Genomic DNA, 19,233 nt, shown 5'->3' on the forward strand with positions numbered 1-19,233 from the left:
GCTGGTTGCACCTGTTTCTCATAGACCTGACCATTCCGAAATCAGTGCAAATAGATGAATTATAGCGCCCCTCCCCACATGGGGTGCTAAGAATAGGAAAGACAGTGGAATGAATCTGATATAATTCTCCTATATACATATATGAATACACCACAGTGAATCTCACAATTCAGTAGGAGATATACTCCATGTTTGTATAAATATGTAAAAAAAAACTAATTGTCTCTATTACCATGTAATTTTTTTAAAGGGTGGCCAGAGTTTGGAATAAGCCAGAAACAAAAGATGCATCCATTAGCATGGTGCCAAAATAGGCATTTAGTTACAAGCAGCTTCTAATCAGAAAAACATATTTTTAATATTCACAAATTCTTGTTGGCAAAGAGATTTGTGTGTTATGAGTCAAGTAAATCACTGATTCAATTCAAGGCTTGCTTTCATTTCTTGTTAGGACATCACTTTCTTTTGGGTAGATATGTTATATTTATAGAATTTGTTGCTCTTCTGCTGGAATGTAGTTAAAATAATTTTATGTCAGGCCAGGAATGTCAGAGGTAAACCCAGTAGTTTAACTTCTACCTGTCTAACAGAATAAATGTCAGTCTAATGCTACTAAATCCAAACTAATTTATGCTAAAGAAAAGATAATGAATAGAAACATGCCATGACTTCCAGCATGGTCCATACCAGTTGTTTTCAGTTGGGAGCAATCATCAGAATTTCCTAGCCCACCCCAGAATTTTTTGTTCTGGAGTCTTGGGGTCAAGAACTGGCTTTTATATGGTTCCTAGTACATCTTTGGATAAATTCACTTATGATTTGTTTGGGCTCCTCAATTATGTAGTATTTCTTTTTTTAATCCTCTGAGATAATCTACTTGAATGAAGCAAATGTAATCACAAAATAGAAATCAGCCCCATTCATATTAGGTATACACCATATATAAGTGCTATATCTCATAAAGCAGAAGGGGGTAGCAGTAGGACTGCCAGATAAAATACAAGACGCCCAGTTATATTTTAATTTCAGAGAAGCAATGAAGAATCTTTTAGTGTAACTGTCTCAAATATTTCATGGGATATACTTATACTAAAAATGTATTCATTATTTTTCTGGATTTCAAATTTAACTGAGTATCCTGTATTTCAATCAACTAAATCTGGCAATGTGGAGGGTGAACATTGGAGCAGTAATGGAATGGAATAATGTAGAATTTAAGAGTGGAGGTGAGTTGCTAGTCTGAGAAGATAGGTATTTGGTACATGGTGGCTGCCCAATGGATATTTGTGGAAGGAAGGAAAGGAGGAAGGGGGGAAGGGAGAAGGCTATAAAACAATGCAGGCATCATAAATGGTACCAGGTACTTGAGGGATCAGAGGAGGATAAACCAATATCCACTAGAGAAGATGGCATTTGAGTGGTAGCTCAAATGTTTCTTCAGAGTCAAGCATGGTGGTACATGTCTATAATAATAGCAATTTGGGAGGCTGAGGCAGGTGGATCACAAGTTCAAGGCCCTTTCTCAAAAATAAAAAATGGGCTGGGGATGTAGCTTAGTGGTAGAACATACCTGGGTTCAATCCCCAGGAATACACACACACACACACATACACACACACACACACACACACACACAGTTTCCCCAGATAAAGATGCAAGAAAAAGGTAGAACACAAGATAAAAATGTGGTAAAGGGTGGGGTAAGGAGTTGGGAGATATTTGGGAGCAGATCATAGAGTCTGTATTAAGAAAACTAGGTAAGAAGGTGGTAATGCAAGAGGACACTAGAGCAACTGCCCAGCTATCATTTGGGTGCTTATTCAGTGGCTAAGGGGGAAATGCATAGGGTTATTAGTTTTCATTATGATCAGAGATATGGAATTCTAAAATGTTTATTCATTTGCTTAAAGGCAGGGGCTAGATTATCTATATTAAAAAAGTTATTCTTGTGAAACCAAAACTCTAAAGATAACATTTTTGAAAAATAATAGAAAAACTGGAATAGTGATTTTAGTGGAGTAATACAGTGAGGGCAAAGGGAGGTAAGGTACCCTATCGTGTTGATCACTATTAAGGCTCTTAGTTTTTTTTTTTTTTTTTGATACAAACTTAGTAGACATGATGATAAGAGAACATTCGAGTTGTATATTTATTCACCTAAGAAGTGCCTCCCTCTAGTCTTGGATGTACCCAAGGTCTGCAGTGATACAAAAATGAAATAAACATACTTACAATTAAGATAGATGTAAGAGGTTGGAAACTTACTTCTGGAAGGTGAGTTCCTAAAAACTAAATTTAGTGCTAGGAGCCAAATCTAAGGCAGGTCCCTATTGAATGACGTGAAAACACACTAAACAAAAATGGTTATATGGCCACTTTGATCTAAATCATAGGGGAATGTTAGAAAGTTAAAGCTTACAGAATATAGTCAAATAACAGGGCTTTTTAAAAGGAAGAGAGATGTAAAATACGAAGATGAGGACAAGCTGGAAAGGGGGCACTTGATGCTTGGACATGTGTCCCTGTTGTCATTAGGGGCACTTAAGAAGATGAACATCTTCAGAAAACTTAAAGGGCAGACATGATGCTTTAGTTGTTTTTTCCATTTTGTAACATTATTTTGGCTTATCTACCTTGATGATCCAGCTGCTTTTTGTTGTGTGCCAAAGACATGGCATCCTGCCCATTTTTTGACATTCCAGAATAAACTCCTGCCATTTATCATGGAAGACTAAAAACACACAAATTACAATAAATAGAATTTTTAATCCTCAAAGGACACAGTTGAGAGATCCCAGGAATATATTATTGAAAGCTCTCATGTGCAACTATACATTTCAAATGGCCCACATCAGTTTTCTGATTAACATGCGATTGTGATGTTGGAATCCTGGTTAACAAAAAATTTCTTGTGTAGTGTTAGCCCTGCCTTTTCTCTCCAACCCATGAATGGTCAGGATTCTTTTGTTATTACAAAGAACTTCCCTGGCCTCTCCTAAGAAATATCTGGTGAGAGGAGTATGGGAGCTTGAGATATGCAGGCTCCTGGGAGGGACAGGTAAGGCTGTGATGCTGTCCTTACAGTGGGGATTGCTGTTGGACAAGTGGCCCTCTCTGGAAATTTGCCCTTAGAACAGAGCTAGGCTGTTCTTTTGAAAGAGCTCCATAGTCAGTCTCTCTCCTTTTCATGGTGGCTGGCTCTTCTGCCCATTTTTATTCTGTTTTGCCTATGGCTCCTTTCCTTCCCTTAAGTAATTTATGGCTACAGTACAGTGATATACATTTCAGTGAAAATTATGGAAAGTAATGGTATTTAGTTCATGTCTGAAATCTCAAATTCAATTTTTTTCTGCCATTTGTTAGGACATGACCTTGGCCTTGGCAACTTAAGCACTCAAAGTGCTCTGAGCTTTGGTTTTCTCATTCATAAACTGAATATTCATATTTCATGTATTAAGTGTCTCATGGGATTATTGAAGATTAAATGAGAAAATGTAACTGAAATTCTATCCTAGGGCTATGATGATGATTGTGATTATTATTATTTAAAAGCCCAGTGGGTGGGCCAGTTCTTCATATCTAGAAAAATATAGGTTTCCTCTTCAGAGTCTTACAGAACAAAAACCAGCACTAACTTGCTTATTTGAATTTTTATAATGAACTACAAATGCAAGATAGATGGAAGTTTTGAAGAAGCTCCTCACTATTGAGTTAATCTTATATAGTTTAAAAACTGTCACAATGTAAGTATTTTTAAAAAGGTGTATAATGGATCCTGAAAATACCTGAAATGCCCATCCTTTTATAGATGTTTAAGTATGCAATTTGTTCTAAATGTCTAATCTTGAATGATTAAATAATTTGCATACTGTTTTCAGTGGCATGAATTAAAGGCTAATTGAAGAATATTTTTTGCAGTAAAATTATATCATCTTTTATGTAGTACATTTAAAAATATTCTAGGCCACTTCTAATTTTATAGCTTTATTATTTTAATTTAATGTACCAAGTAATTAAAAATTGCTACAAAGAAAAGAAGATGAAAATGATTTTAGTTAATTTCCCCTCAACAGAGTGAAAAGATGATAAGTGGAGTAATGGAACAGAGCCCAGCACAGTTCCTGGCACATAAAGATATTAATTAAATGTTCCTTAATGAATAAGGAATGAATAATTTCTAAGTATTTCTAGATTTTGGAAAAGGCACCATTCTCAGTACCACATAAAATACAAAGAAGATAGGTTGACATCTTTATATTAAAATACCTCCATAGAAAGGTTACACAAGCCAACTATTATTGAACCCTGAGATCCTCAGGTTGTTCTGCTCGCTCTTGGAGATGGTTCTCAGGCCCAAGTCAGTTATACATGTTAAGAGACAATTCTCCATGGGTATCTTGCATTTTTGTACCTTTCGCTGAGGCTCCTTGTTCTGGACTCTCTTCAGGGGCATTTATATATACAAACAGCTTTGGAAGACAAAGACAGTCTCTCCCTCTAGAGCACAGTGAAGATTTTGCTAGTTTGCATTTAGCCTCAGAAGATAGAGGTAGTGTCACCCTCCAGAACAAAGGGCAAATGTGCTTACTGCCTGTTGAGTTTAATAAGGCTGTTTATCGCTCACTGTAGCAGATTCGGGTTCCCTAAGCTCTAGCATCCTCTCCTGTCCTATAACCTACTGGGTGTGCAGCTGTTGTCTGGTTCATATTGTGTCCTCCAGTGGGAATTGGGGCTTAGGAAGCTGGTGCAAAAAAATGCAGATGTTCTATTGCTACTGTTACTGCTACTAAGTAATAAACTGCCCTTTTTCTCAGAAGCAAGTGGGCATCTGAAAGAAGGGGATGATGGGATGAGATTAAAAACCTTTCTAAGCAACTCAGTGAGACCCTGTCTCCAAATAAAATACAAAGTAGGGCTGGGGATGTGGCTCAGTGGTTGAGTGCCCCTGAGTTCAGTCCCTGGTTAAACAAAAACAAGATTTAACCCAGAGTGCTGGGTAAAACTATGAAGCCTCCTGTGACCTCCACCTGATGGCAGTGGTTGGATGGAGGTGGACAGAGGCTGTAGAGGAAGAAGAAAGATTAAATTGATAGAGGGAAAAGAAATCATGAAGCTTCACATTAGCCTAAAGTCATTCATACTTATCGAAGCTGTAAATCACCTTGTTGGCACCTAACATACTTCAGCTTATTGACTTTTTTTTTTTTGAGCTAAGAATATGTATTTTTATGAGCACTCTGCTTTGGGGCCTTAATGCCTTAGTTAGTTGCGTACATTGAGTGTTAGTGGCTGAAATTGAACCTGTTTATTCTATGAAGACATGATGGCAATGTGGCATTTTTGGTCACTCTTCTTATAGTCTTCTTTTTTCATACCTTACCCCACCCCAGTATTTATGGTTTATTAAAATATCTTCCCTAACACCACTCAGACCCCTCTACTGACGTGCCAGGCTGGTCAAAGAACTCTGGACCTGCACTGGGGTTGTGGCTCAGTGATTGAGCACTTGCCTTGTATGCATGAAGCACTGGGTTCGATCCTCAGCACCACATAAAAAATAAATAAATAAAATAAAGATATTGTGTCCATCTACAACTAAAAAATTTAAAAAAAAGAACTTTGGACCTCTGAGGTCTCAGCTCCCTCTGACTCCCTTAGAGTTTGAATGTACTAAATGCCTCCTAGGACAAGCCCTTTGCCCTGTTGTTGGAAGGCATATAGAATTTTTACTAAGATGTACTGTAACTTCTTGTTAGCTGCTGCATGATATAACAGTTGTCTTTTACTTCATGCCACAGGGACTTTTATCCGCCGTCATCGGATTTCTCTCCCACCCCCTGATGATGATCAGTTTTATACTGTATATCATTTCAATATCAACACAGATGTTGTCTTCTATGGCCGGACATTCAAGATTTATGAATGTGATGCATTCACAAAAAACTTTTTGAAGAAAATAGGAGTGAAATTAAATCCCCCTGGACATTGTCCAGAAGATCCTTATATGAAGGTGCGGAGAGAGGTAAGAAATTGATGCGTCTGTGAGTTCTTGTCTTGGAGGGTTAGTAAAGGGTGTTCCTGATGCAGCTGGGAAAGAGCTTTTGGGGCCATCATTACTCGAGTTGTCCTGTTCTCCTTTGGGTTGAAGGGAAGGCTACGAGTTGGCCTCAGAACAGGAATGATTGCTTAACTAACCACACATACCAGTTTTTTCTGTGGAGTTTCTTTTCCAGGCAGGAGCATTCTGTGAGCTGCTTAGGTGGAACAGTTTCTAGGAGCCCATGATTCCCTTTGTGATCACTTAGAGCATTTAAGTTGGGCCCACAGTTCCATGGCTTGTCTCTCCTGGGTTTAGTTACTTAACACTGGCTGGAAAAATCTTTGCTTCTCTGCTACTTACTTACTATACCAATCCTTGTGGGTCTACCTTTTTCTTCCTCCTTAGAATTCCCATCTCTTCTTATGGTGACATTGAATGCTGAAATGTCCTGAAATAGTGAAGAGGGTCATGATTCTATTGTCTCCCTATTATGAAAAGATGCTTTTCTTCAAAGTCTGATCCCAGTTACTAAAGGGAGTGAAGATTTAGTATTATTGTTATCTTTCTGCAGATTTTAAATGATTCTTTGACCCAAATTTTATGTTTTCTAAAAACATCTAAATATCCAAAAGGGGAAGTGTCATTGGAAGTCACATACCAAACTAGTCTTCTTGCTGGGTCTGAATGCAAATCTCTTAAGTCTTACCTTGATTTTTGTTATTGTCATTTGTTTCCCTTTTCTTTTTTATTGACATATGATTATACACAGTGAATTACAGACATTAAATATACTAATGGATGAATCTTAACAAATGCATATACCCATACAACTTATACCCAAATTGAGATGTTGAATATTTCCATCCCTCCAGAAAGTTCTCTTACACATTTTTCTAATTAGTTCCTCTCCCTACCCAGGGACAACCACTAGTCTCATTTTTATTCCTATAGATTCCTTTCATCTGATTTTTATTGTTTTAAAACTTAGAATTCATTTCCTTACAGAAAGATAACAAAATTTAAAATCAAATTCTCCTTTGATTTCTTGTTAAAAGCTGCATGTAGGATTATTAATCTATACCTGTCTCCTAGTATCAGCCAAATTATCCTTTAATGTTATAGGCATACAAACCTCCTGAGAATTATACATACGTATACATGTATATGTATAAATAAAATTTATATAAAACTGATTCTGCAGTATCTAAGATAAAATGAAGGTGTATCAGCGTATAAAGAGATTTTTTTTTTGTTTAGGCTCATTTTTATTTTTTCCAAATGTCCTAGACAAAAGAGTCTAGATAAATACAAAGTCATTAGAAGCACCAGAGAGATCCTGAAGGAAATGGACTCATTTGAATTACCACCCCTTGCAAATGGCTCAACTCATTCACTACCCGTTGGTATTATATGATAGCAATTGTGAATGGTGATCTCTTATATGAAATTGCAAAAAGCACTGTAGGATTTTTATAAGTTTATAAAGAAAAAAGAAGTATTCTGCCAGGAATTGAGAATAAATACCAAGAACAGCCAAGAAATGGTTTTAAATAATTTTCTTTCTGATTAGGAGGATCATTTTAGCATTTATTCCCTCAGGAATATATTCTATATTCAGTGAATATAGAAACCTTGGACAATTAGCCAATATAACCTTTTATATGGACTTTTATGCATTTAGTTCTTTAGTGTTTGCTGCCTTGAAATGTAAAATTAGACAATTTAACTTGAACTGAAAAGGATCCCAATGGTGTATAATCAATACTGCATTTCTAAGAGATCATCTAGTCCCCCCACAATATTTTTTTAATCTATGAAAGTGGTGGTTCCCTAATTTTGTTTAAATATCAAGAATAAAGACTGAAGAGTCTATGGAAAGCCATTGTATTTCCCCCTGTCTTGGGGGGTAAGATTGTACTTAGACTGCCCTGGACAGATAGAACATTTCAAGAATTTCCAAAATGATTACATAACCCAATTTGGGACAATACTTCCCTTGCCAATGAGTACTTCCTTATATAACAATCCTATTTAGCTTCATCAGTTAGAATGGAGGCAGTTTTGCTCCAAGATGGGGCTGAGAACATGCAAATGGAGGGGAGAGCTATACCAAAGAATACTGCAGAGCTCTCTGTTTCTGGGGCTGAGGATAGGTGACATGGGCTTCTGTGTGGAACAGAAGTTCTCCATTTGCTCCTCTTCCATTTCCAAAATAAAATCATGAATATATTTCTTCTTTTTTACCTTCATAAAAATCTGAATGACTCAGAAGCATTCACAGATATGAAGTTCCAGTGAAAAGACACATGATTTTATTTAGTTGAGTTATAATTAGCATAGGATCAAATTCATAGTATTAAAGCATACAGGTCAATGAGTGCTGGAAAATGCATACAATTGAGTAATCCATTGGACTGGGACCGGAGATGTAGTAGAGTGGTAGAACATTTGTCTAGCATATGTTAGTCATGCGTTCAGTCTACAGCACTGCAATGAAAAAAAAAAAAGATGTAGAGTATTTCTATCACTCCAGAAAGTTCCTTTGTCCCCCTTTCTGACCAAATCCCCTATCTAGAAGCAATTCTATTTTGATTTTTGTCACCATAGGTTAATTTTGTCCATTCCCAAACAAAAGCTTTAAGTCTTTGAGAAAAGTCAGTTTTAAAAAACATTACAGAAGGATAATTTGGTGTATTAAAATAATGTTTAATAAAGTAGGAAAAACTTCCTGATGCTTGTCAGTATACTTAAGGGTAAAACTGGTTATAGATGCATACATATGTAAGTCATAGCCAGTTGAAATCTTTAAAAATATCATAGAATAGTCAATAGAAAATGTATCTTTATGTCATTTTATTGCTTCCATCCCAGAAGTGACTATGCAAAACCTGCAACTATTTCTGACATTTTCTCCATTTGCAGAAACTAGACTGTATAGATCCCTTTCGTCCTTATGAGTCCTTTGACACTCTGAAACAGTTCCTCCAATATGATGGGAAGGTTTTGCGATTCTTTTGCCTATGGGATGACTCAGACTCGTTGTTTGGGGACCGGAGAGAACTCGTCCTGCATTACTTCTTGTCTGACGATACTGTGGAAATCAAAGAAGTGATACCACACAACTCAGGCCGAGATGCTGTGTCATGGTTCCTCCGGAGGAGTAAGCTACCCAAGGTCAGCAGTGGATACACAACCATTTTCTAAGTTTGCTTGTGGGTCAAGAGATCTGAGTCACTATTGGGAATGTTGTGTGTTATGACTGTGTATTGATAGTTACCCTTTTATAGTAGTGCAATTTAGAAAATTTTCATCTTGTGTCCTCTGTTAATATACATCTATGAAAGTAATCTACAGAATCTGACCAATTAGAATTGAAACATTCTGGATTTAAGGTAAGTAAAGGTAAAAAGTAAAATCTAAGAGAAAGCACATATTTGCCATTGAGTTCACAATCAGTCAAATGAAAGTAAAGGACTCCCTAGTAAAAGATTTGCTCATGGCCTTGGATGGGGCATTGTGTGTGTGGCCCCTAAAGCTCTCCTGAGGCGAGCCCATGGTGTTGGTCTGGGTTGTGAATACTCATACAAATGTACCCATGTTTGTGTGTACACGTGCACACACACGTACACAAGTATATGCACAGATGTGAGTGATTCTTCCAAGTGTAGTGACTAGTTACATAACTAGCCACTAGTTAGTGTCAGTAACAGCTTTTGCATTTTATTTACTATTAAAAGGCATTGTCAGTGCTGGAGTTGTGGCTTAGGCAGAGTGCTTGCCTCACACATGTGAGGCACTGAGTTTGATCCTCAGCACCACATAAAAATAAACAAAATAAAGATATTATATCCATTTATAACTAAAAAATTTTAAAAAGATATTTATTTAACAAAGCATTGTCAGACTGATTTCTACAAATACTTTTGGTAATTTGAGAGCTATTGAAACTTGGGTGCAGCAGGAGCAACACAAAGGCAGGTTTGTATTAGAATTAGGGATCTGCCTCTTAATAGCTATGTGACCTTGGGCAAGTCACTTAACCTCTCTGAGCTTATTTTCCCATTTCTAAAATGCAGTTAACAGTGGTTCCCTCCTGAGGTAAATGTAAGGATTTAATAAGAAAAGATAGTAAACAACACTATCTAAGGACTTGTTAATATCTATAAGGTGTTAACACTCCTCCATGTTATATTTTATTTCTAATTTAGATAAGGTATTTTTAACTTAGTTCTTAGTGTTCCTGAAAAGGTTACTGTAACACTCATTTCCTATGCACACAACCGCTGGCCATTTGGTCCTCACAGAAGGTTCTCCCAGATTCTGTGAGCCCGCTGCCAGAAAGTCCTGCTGTGTTGCTTGGAGGCAGCGGGAGGCAGAATTTATTCCTGAGGAGGCCTCTGGGGTATGCACAGTAGGTGGCCAGGAGGAGCCAGGGAAGCCCATTTTTAGAATGACTTTGCAGATAGGCTAAATATAAAATAATAATGATATACCTGACATTTGCAGTATGCCTTGACATCAGTTACTTCATTTCTTTTATTTATTTATTTATTTATTTTAAAAATTGATTTTATTTTTTTAAAATACATGGCAGCAGAATGCATTACAATTTTTATTACACATATAGAGCACAATTTTTCATATCTCTGGTTGTATATAAAGTATGTTCACACCAATTCATGTCTTCATACATGTACTTTGGATAATGATGACCATCACATTCCACCATCATTGCTAACCCCCTGCCCCCTCCCTTCCCCTCCCACCCCTCTGCCCTATGTAGAGTTCATCTATTCCTCCCATGCTTCTTCTCCCTATCCCATTATGGGTCAGTCACCTTATATCAGAGAAAACATTCGGCATTTGTTTTTTGGGGATTGGCTAACTTTACTTAGCATTATCTTCTCCAACTCCATCCACTTACCTGCAAATGCCATGATTTTATTCTCTTTTATTGCTGAGTAATATTCCATTGTGTATATATGCCACATTTCTTAATCCATTCATCTACTGAGGGGCATGTAGTTTGGTTCCACAGTTTAGCTATTGTGACTTGCACTGCTATAAACATTGATGTGGCAGTGTCCCTGTAGTGTGCTGTTTTTAAGTCCTTTGGGTATAGACTGAGGAGAGGGATAGCTGGGTCAGTTACTTAATTTCATTTATTTGTTCAACACATATTTATTGAGGACCAACTGTGTGCTACCTTGGAGGTTACAGTGAGAAAGAAAATGGATTAAGTCCTGCTTCATGGAGTTTTGGTTCCTGCGGGGAGAGATACAAAACACATGGATATTCCCTTGAAACTCACAGCTTCTTTTCAGAAAGGAAACAGTTAAGTAACGTTGTAGTGAAAAAGATGAAGGAATTCAAGTTCTGAAAAGATAAATACATTGTCCCAGGTCCTATAGCTAGTAAGTGGTAAAAAGAGAGTTTGCATCCAAGTGTACTGTTCTACATTATGTGACCTACTTATACCACATGCATCATAAATTTCACACATTTAGACTTCCATTTTATGTCACATGTATCAGGAAAGATTCAGATTTCTTGTCCATAAGTGATGCTTTTGATCACGATCAATTCACATAGTTAATTAAGGTGTTTCCTGCAGCTCACACAACTGCTTGGGACCACCTGGAGCCCAGAATGCAGGACTGGGCAGTACCCTGTCTTGCCACAGGCCGGGTTTTCTGTTAGAGGCTGATCCAAGTCTATTGCTCCTTCCACTTCACTGCACTAACTCTGTGGGCCAGCAGGTACTCTATTCACTGAGCTCAGGATGAGGCAGGGTGCTAATCAGAATAAAGAAGCCAAGGAGGCAGGGGTTCTTCCTTGGGGAGGGTTGTAATTTAATGAAGAGAAAAGATGGCTGCTGATTAAAACATTAGAGAACCAGAGAAAGTGGTAGAACCCTGTGGTAGGTGCTGGTGAGGTTTGGGTTGAGGATAAGTAATGGATTGAACAGTTCTCAGTGTGTAGATGGCTACCTGTAGAATGGGAAGGGTTGAGGGCAAAACAGGGCTTTATCAGGGCCTTAAAGAATGCATGGAGTGTAGGCCAGCCCACAAGGGCTATGGCAGTGTAGGGAGGCGTGGTGGACTATGTGTCTTCCTCTGGATGGTAGAGAAGAACCATATACTGCATATTTCCTACATGTGTCCCTGAAGTACACTGTCTCTATGTTCAGAAGCCATCCGCCTTGCTTTGATTTTGTATTCCAGCATGGCCCACCTGGGATCTATCAACCAGGCCAGATAACAGACCGAGCAGTTCTCAATGTGTATGGTGGCTTCACAGATAAGCGAGTGGATGGCTACCTGTTAGATAAATACAAGGTAAGGATCCTCATGTTTTATTACTGTTTTCAGTGTGTCTTCCCTGGAACCTGAACAGTGGGGTGAGTTACATATTCATCCCTGGTGAGAGTATTAATGAAATCAATGAATATACAAATATATACATTGTACTGGCATTTATCATATAAATAATGAGCCTGCATGCATACAGAAATACATGTATTGCATTGCTCTTTGCAATTACTACAGTGCTAAAATAATGCTTTCAAATGTTAACACTGATTGGTTACTTTTGGATTTGATTTTTAAACATTAGTTATAAATAATATAATTGAAGTGTTTTTCCCCCTTTGGGAGAGGGTACCTAGTTCTTTAGAAGGTCCATGGTGCCAATGCTATGTTCCTTTGTTTTTCTTAGCTAGGAAAACTAGACCAAGAGTATTACAAAGATAGTGACCTGACTGTAGGAACCTACATCAATGTGTGGGGAAGGAAAGTGCTCCTCTGCGACTGTGATGAATTTACAAAGTCTTATTTTAAGGCTAAATATGGAGTTGGTAAGTGATACTTATGCTAACTAGAGAATATTTTCCAATTTTGACTTTTTGTTCCTAGCTATGCTTTTACTTCTGAGTTTCAGATGTTAAGCTCATAATTGCTATTGTTTACTGTGCATTTGCTAGCTCTGGGGCATTTGTTATCTTACATATTCCTAACAACAATCCTTCATGGGTAGACTCATCATCCTCATTTTTAAAAAATATTTTTAGTTGTAGATGGACACAAAACCTTTATTTTATTTTTATGTGGTGCTGAGGATTGAAGCCAGTGCCTTCAAATGCAAGGCGAGCACTCCATCATTGAGCTACAACCAGCCCTCATTATCCCCATTTTTTAAAGGCAAAGAAATTGAGACTTAAAGGAACTCATTTGTCCAGTCATATAGCAAGCAAAGAATGAACCAAGATCTGAACTTGTCTGCCTGATCCCAGGGGTTTCTATTTTTTTTCCCTTATGGCTGTCTGCCTCACTGCGATATGGGGTAAATGTTTAAGTTGGTCAAATAAAATGGAAATCTAAGTGCTTTTTATTCAATTCTTGCTTACTGCAATAGAAACATTTCCTTGAATTCTCTAGGGAATTCTCTTGTGCCAATTTGTTTCACCTTTCCTGATAAGGCTCAGACAGGTTTCTAGCTTCTCCCTTCATAGATATCAATTCCATTCCAATCATATTAGTTCAGTTCAGAATAAAAAGTAGTGATTTATTAAAGCACCTATTATATACAGGTCAGTGCAATAGACTCAGGAGATAGAGAAGGATTGAGAAGGGGTTTCTAGGCTAGAAGGGAAGTTGGGACCTACAGTATGATACATGGTGTTATGAGAGTCCTAGAAACAGGTGGAGGATATGATGTAAAATCCGAAACCCAAGCCCTCATTTATTAAACTCCTACTTTTAGGAATTTAATAATAATAGGAAGGAATGCTGACCAGCTCTGCCCGCTTGCTAGGCCCTCTACCCAGGCTCCAAGTATGCTGCTAGGAGTTGATGAGAGTTTCTGACCTCCCAGGTCGGGGTTTAGAGCTGGGATAGGGATACTTAGTCCTATAGGTAATCCCTCAGTATCCACAGAGGACTGGTCCCAATTCCCCCCATACCAATATCTCAAGATGCTCAAGTTTCTTATATGTGAAATGGCATATAGTATTTGCATACAACCTACACATATCCTCCTATGTATTTTATTTTTTTAATATTTTTGAGACTGGATGTTATGAAATTGCTTTAGCTGATTTTGAACTTGCAATTCTCCTGCCTCAGCCTTCTAAAGAGCTGGGACTACAGGTACATGTCACCATGCTGGGCTACTTTAAATCATCTTTAGATTACTGATGATACCTAATATAACATAAATGCTATGTAAGTAGTAGTTATACTATATTGTTTGGGGAACAGTGATAAGAAAAAAAATATATCGGAACATGTTCAATACAGACACAGTTTTCCCTGAGTATTTTCAGTCTGTGCTGGTTTAGTTCAAGCATGCAAAAGCCACAGATTTGAAAGGGTGACCATGCTTCCCTCTGAAGCTTGGAGCATTCATATAAACACACTTTCCTGAAGGGTGAGATGGAAGCCAGAAGGAATCACAGCTTCTTAAAAGATCGGGTGCTGCCTGGTGTGGTGGCTCACGCCTGTAATCCCAGTGGCTAGGGAGGCTAAGACAGGAGGATCTCAAATTCAAAGCCAGCCTCAGCAAAAGCAAGGTACTAAGTAACTCTGTGAGACCCTGTCCTTAAATAAAATACAAAATAGGGCTGGGGATATGGCTCAGTTTTCAAGTGCCCCTGAGATCAATCCCCAGTATCAAAAAACAAACAAACAAACAAACAAACAAACAAAAAAACAAACTGGGTGATTTGTCTGTAGAGAGACAAAAGCCCACCTTATGTGTCTTGGTGTCCCTATTGTGTAGCATTCCTGGCCTCCTGGGAATTTTTCTAGTGAAAGAGAAGGAACACAAAATATACAATGGGTTTAGATTAAAAAAGGTTTTCAGTTTTACTCTTAGGTTCATTAAGGGAGCTTGTTCCGCTGCATCGGCATGCCACGTTAGTCAAATGTGTGGGTCCTACAGGGACCAAATTAGGGGTCTCTTATTTTCTAAAATTGGTCCTCTTTAGTGGAAATGGTTGAGCATAATTGTTTGGGGGTCAAAACAACTAGATAAGAGGGAGACAGAAATGTGCAGGTGTAGAAGCTGCTAGTGACCCTTAGATCATTGGGGAAAAGAATTTGGCCTTTGATAAATGTAGATACCTGTTTAGAATCAATAAGTCTTCAATGCAAGTTGAAAATTTGATGATGGGCCACTGAAATCTATAACTTACATCTGAAGATTACTTTTATATAAAGGTCATGGTGAAAGATTGAAAGATTACCCTAATACAAAGGATGTGGTAAAGATTCTAAAACATCATACAATTCCTTAAACTTAGAGCACAGCATTTGGTTGATATTTGTCAGCTTGATTTTGAGAATATAAAATTTGCATCTGGGAAAATGAATATCATGCAGGAGAGACTTGATACATCATTTGTGTCTTAGCAGCTTCTACAGGAATTTTCAGAGGCCCTGTAAATCCCTTGTGTGCTCCAAATCGAGTTATCCTGGGTCAATGTATCAGCTTCAAATGTCCGTAGTCCGGTTCAGTTGAGTCTTGGTGCTTAATTTCTTTGTGTCTACAGCTTTTGTTCACTATAGACTTACCCTATTATGTTAAAAAAAGTAGTTTGTTTCTTTAAAGTGAACATGAGCATTTTGCATTTAAACACAAAATTATGCAAATGCAAAATTACGATGCATTTCATAGTCACACTGATTTTTTATATTTCTCATAACATATGTTAAAATATCCCGCTTAACAGACATTATTATTATACAACATTTCTTGAATTACAACAGTGTACTCAGTGTAACTAATGACTAGAAATTATATCTATGATTGAGTGTAAGGGGAATGGATCAATATTCTCTGATCATCTTTACATTTGCTTTTCCTGATTTGGGGGGATAAAGTTAAATTAATATACTTAATGTTATTTAGATATAGTTCTTTCTGACATTTAAAAAATTTGAATCAATGATCTTTATTTTTCTTCATTAACGGCTGTGACATCTTGGTAAAAATATTTTTAAGGATTAATAAATGCAGTCAAATGCCATAACAGTTGGCATAAGCATTAAATAATTTCAATGAAGAACAACAGACATTTGACTCTTGAAAAGATGAGATTCTTACATACTTTAAGGATTCTAAGGAGAAGGAGATTTCATTGATTTCTTGCCCATCACAGTCCAGTGTGACTCCTCCATTAGGCAGTGTGGCCATCCCTTTGGTCCTGGCTTGCCTGCTGGGTTATAGCAGGTCACTCCCTCAATGTTTGAAGTAGTTGAACACAGACAAGCTGGTGGAAATATGTCAGTCTTATAGTCTGAAGGTTGGAAAAAGCTCCAGGGGCTTCAGCAGGTATTTCTTCCACTAAAGGAACAGGGATTTGAAAGTAAATTATTCTTACCTAGAAATTTCTGCCTTGGGTTATTATTTCTTTTTCTATAAGAGCATTTTCTTGTCATTGATCCTTAGTGGCTGATATCACCCAACTAGTATCATGATCATTCATCCCTATTGCCTTTGAACCCTTAGTAGGCTATACTCAGATTAAGGCTGACCAAAAGTCCTAAAGCATCTTTAATTTTGTAAGTCATTTCTAGCTCTCTCTGAGATTTTGGCACTAGAAGCAGCAGAACATCGAAAATGAAATGTTTAATGATCACTTGAGCAAATTTGCCATCCCAACTTGCAGCAACAGGGATAGAATTGGCTTGTGATTTCACCAGATGACCTTGATGGACCCTAACAATTTTGCTTTTTTTACCTTCCCTATGAAGAGAAGATGGTTGAGGATTAGAGGGTTTCTAAGGATTTTATAGCTCTAACATTGTGTGATTCACTAATCATTTGACCCCCAAATAAATGTTTCACTGAAATAATTTGACCTAGGTCTTGAGTAAAAGCGAGGTGAATTTACCTTGAAGCTAATGAAGCTAAATCTTCAAGGTTCTTCCTTTGGGGGGGGGGGTCCCAACCCAAAGACCTGGCCTAATTTTGTCTCAATAATTTGTCATTTTTAATTTTCATTTTTTTCCTGCAGTACTAGAGGATGAAACCCAGAGCCTCACCCATGCTAGGAAAATGCTCTACCACTGAGCTACATCTCTAGCCCTTGTTATTTTTTATTTTGAGACAGTGTCTTGCTAAGTTGCTCAGACTGGCCTTGAACTTTGAATCCTCCTGCCTCAGTCTTTAGAGTGGCTGGGACTGCTGGCTCATGCCACTGTTTGCAGCTGACATTCTTCATCTTTTTTTAATTTTTTTTTTTAGTTGTTGATAGACCTTTATTTTATTTATTTATACATAGTGCTGAGAATCGAACCTAGTGCCTCACACATGCCAGGCAAATGCTCTACCGCTGATCCATAGCCCCAGCCTCGATATTCTTTATCTTAAAGAGCTTCTTCCAAATCAAATAAGCTGTAGGTCTCCCAGAGCCTGGCTCCATCTCTGGGTTATAAGAACATAAGATAAACTTTGAGGTAATTGAAGACTTTTCTCAGAAGTGCTTCCAACTGAGAAGGTGAATAGAAAATCACTATGAAGGAACATTAAGACTCCTTTTTATACCTCATCTTTCTGTAGTTTATTGGAATACAATCAATCATGGATAGGCATTCAGTCTTATGTATTTTTGCAAGTCATTTGGGAACAGAGAAGCCAGAACATTTGAAAGACAGGCAATGTCTCAGGATCTAATAAAGTACCAGTTACAGAAGACATTTGGGGATGCTTTGTATAAAAATGTATACTTTACATTTATTCAACAAATATTTTTAAATACCTGAACCATGCAAGAGGTTGGGATGTTACAAAACCAGAGACATCCAACTCGTCATTCAGGAAGAAGTTCACAGCTTTGTGAATGTATGTGTGTTACCCAGAAAAAAATATGGTTTAAAGTTGGGTCTTGAGCCACGGTTTCCAAAAATTAATGTATGTGGTGTTACAAAAGTCAGGGGTGATGGAGTGGATCAGTTCTCAGCTTTTATACACTAGATGGCACTGTGGGTGCAGAGGAAAACTCTAAATTGGTTCTTTTGTTAACTTAAATCTGTTGCCAAAACTATGTAGTTGAGAAAACAACAGTGTGTTATAAAACCTAGGGTAGGGGGAAGGTAGCTGTAGAATACATTCTTAATTACTTTGTGATTAAGTGTGTGTCTTCCTGTTTAGACCGCTTAGGTTAGTATGTAAAGTTGTATGTATATGTCCCCTGTTGTATAAAACCGCTTATGTCCCAATTTTCTAATAATCACATAGAGCTCTTTGTTATCTCTATGGTGCTTGCCTTGAAATGAAGATATCAGATGGTGGTGTGTTTGATGAAATGGTGAGCAATGGTAGAGTCTACTATAGTTCTAATTCTGAGACTTGAACTTTCCTTTTTATTACCAAGACTTTGCTTTAGTCATCACAGAAATAACAACAGGAGAGTTTCCCCCATATTGGCCGACTGGCTGCACCTTTTCTCTTTGTCAACATATCTGCTGTGAACAGTTTCTATTAGGGTGGAATGGTATTCTTTTGGGGGGATTGTGCTTGGGGAAATTTCACACAAAGACTACTAGCAAGTCTAAGGAAAAGAGAAAGCTGAAAATGTTTTCATATCAGAGTTAGGAATGGCTTAAGATCCTTAGTGTTTTGATAATTCAGTAAAACAAAAGCAAAAACACCTCAAATTTTAGAGTTAGGTTGTCTTGGATAGTAAATTGAAGCACATTTTCTCTTATGGTGATGTGCATTAAAAATGTAATTTTCCTTCTCTTAGAACAATAGAAGAAAATCTTTGCTTATCATACACAACCAAAATACCTATAGCATACTCAAGTTTGGGAAAGAATGGAAAGTAGGTTCTGTGGTTTGGTTTTTAGGAAAGATCCTGGTATCTTCTTTGCCATTAGTGATGGGGCAAACACAGTGACTTGGGGATATCTGGTCAGTATGTTATTTTTCTGGAAAGCACAGTTGCTTCTTGGAGATTGCACAACAGTGTAAATGAGTACCTAAGAGCTTCTAGGCTTTTACAGATATGTCCCCAGGTTTCTCTCTACATCTCTTTCCTCATATGATAAGTGAAGAAAACCAGCAGTATTTACCACTCAGCACTCCCTTTGAGAGAGTAGGCAGTTGGGCATTAAAAAGTTTTTGTTGTTTTATTTTGTTGCTTCTTTACACTTTATTCACCATTTGAATAAAATTATAGTCTTTCCTTG

General features: G+C 37.5%; 1 protein-coding gene across 1 annotated transcript in view; it reads left to right on the forward strand.

Annotated features, from left to right (window-relative positions):
- Positions 1 to 19,233, forward strand: part of Efhc2 (EF-hand domain containing 2) — a 209,333-nt gene that overhangs the window by 99,945 nt on the left and 90,155 nt on the right. Inside the window, exons 10-13 of the mRNA XM_026387597.2 lie at positions 5,799 to 6,022; positions 8,963 to 9,214; positions 12,265 to 12,378; positions 12,758 to 12,896. Of these exons, the coding sequence (XP_026243382.2) occupies positions 5,799 to 6,022; positions 8,963 to 9,214; positions 12,265 to 12,378; positions 12,758 to 12,896 (729 nt within the window). The remainder of the gene's footprint in view (positions 1 to 5,798; positions 6,023 to 8,962; positions 9,215 to 12,264; positions 12,379 to 12,757; positions 12,897 to 19,233) is intronic.

This window comes from Urocitellus parryii, chromosome X (genome assembly GCF_045843805.1).
Source record: "Urocitellus parryii isolate mUroPar1 chromosome X, mUroPar1.hap1, whole genome shotgun sequence".
NCBI classification, from domain to species: Eukaryota; Metazoa; Chordata; class Mammalia; order Rodentia; family Sciuridae; genus Urocitellus; species Urocitellus parryii.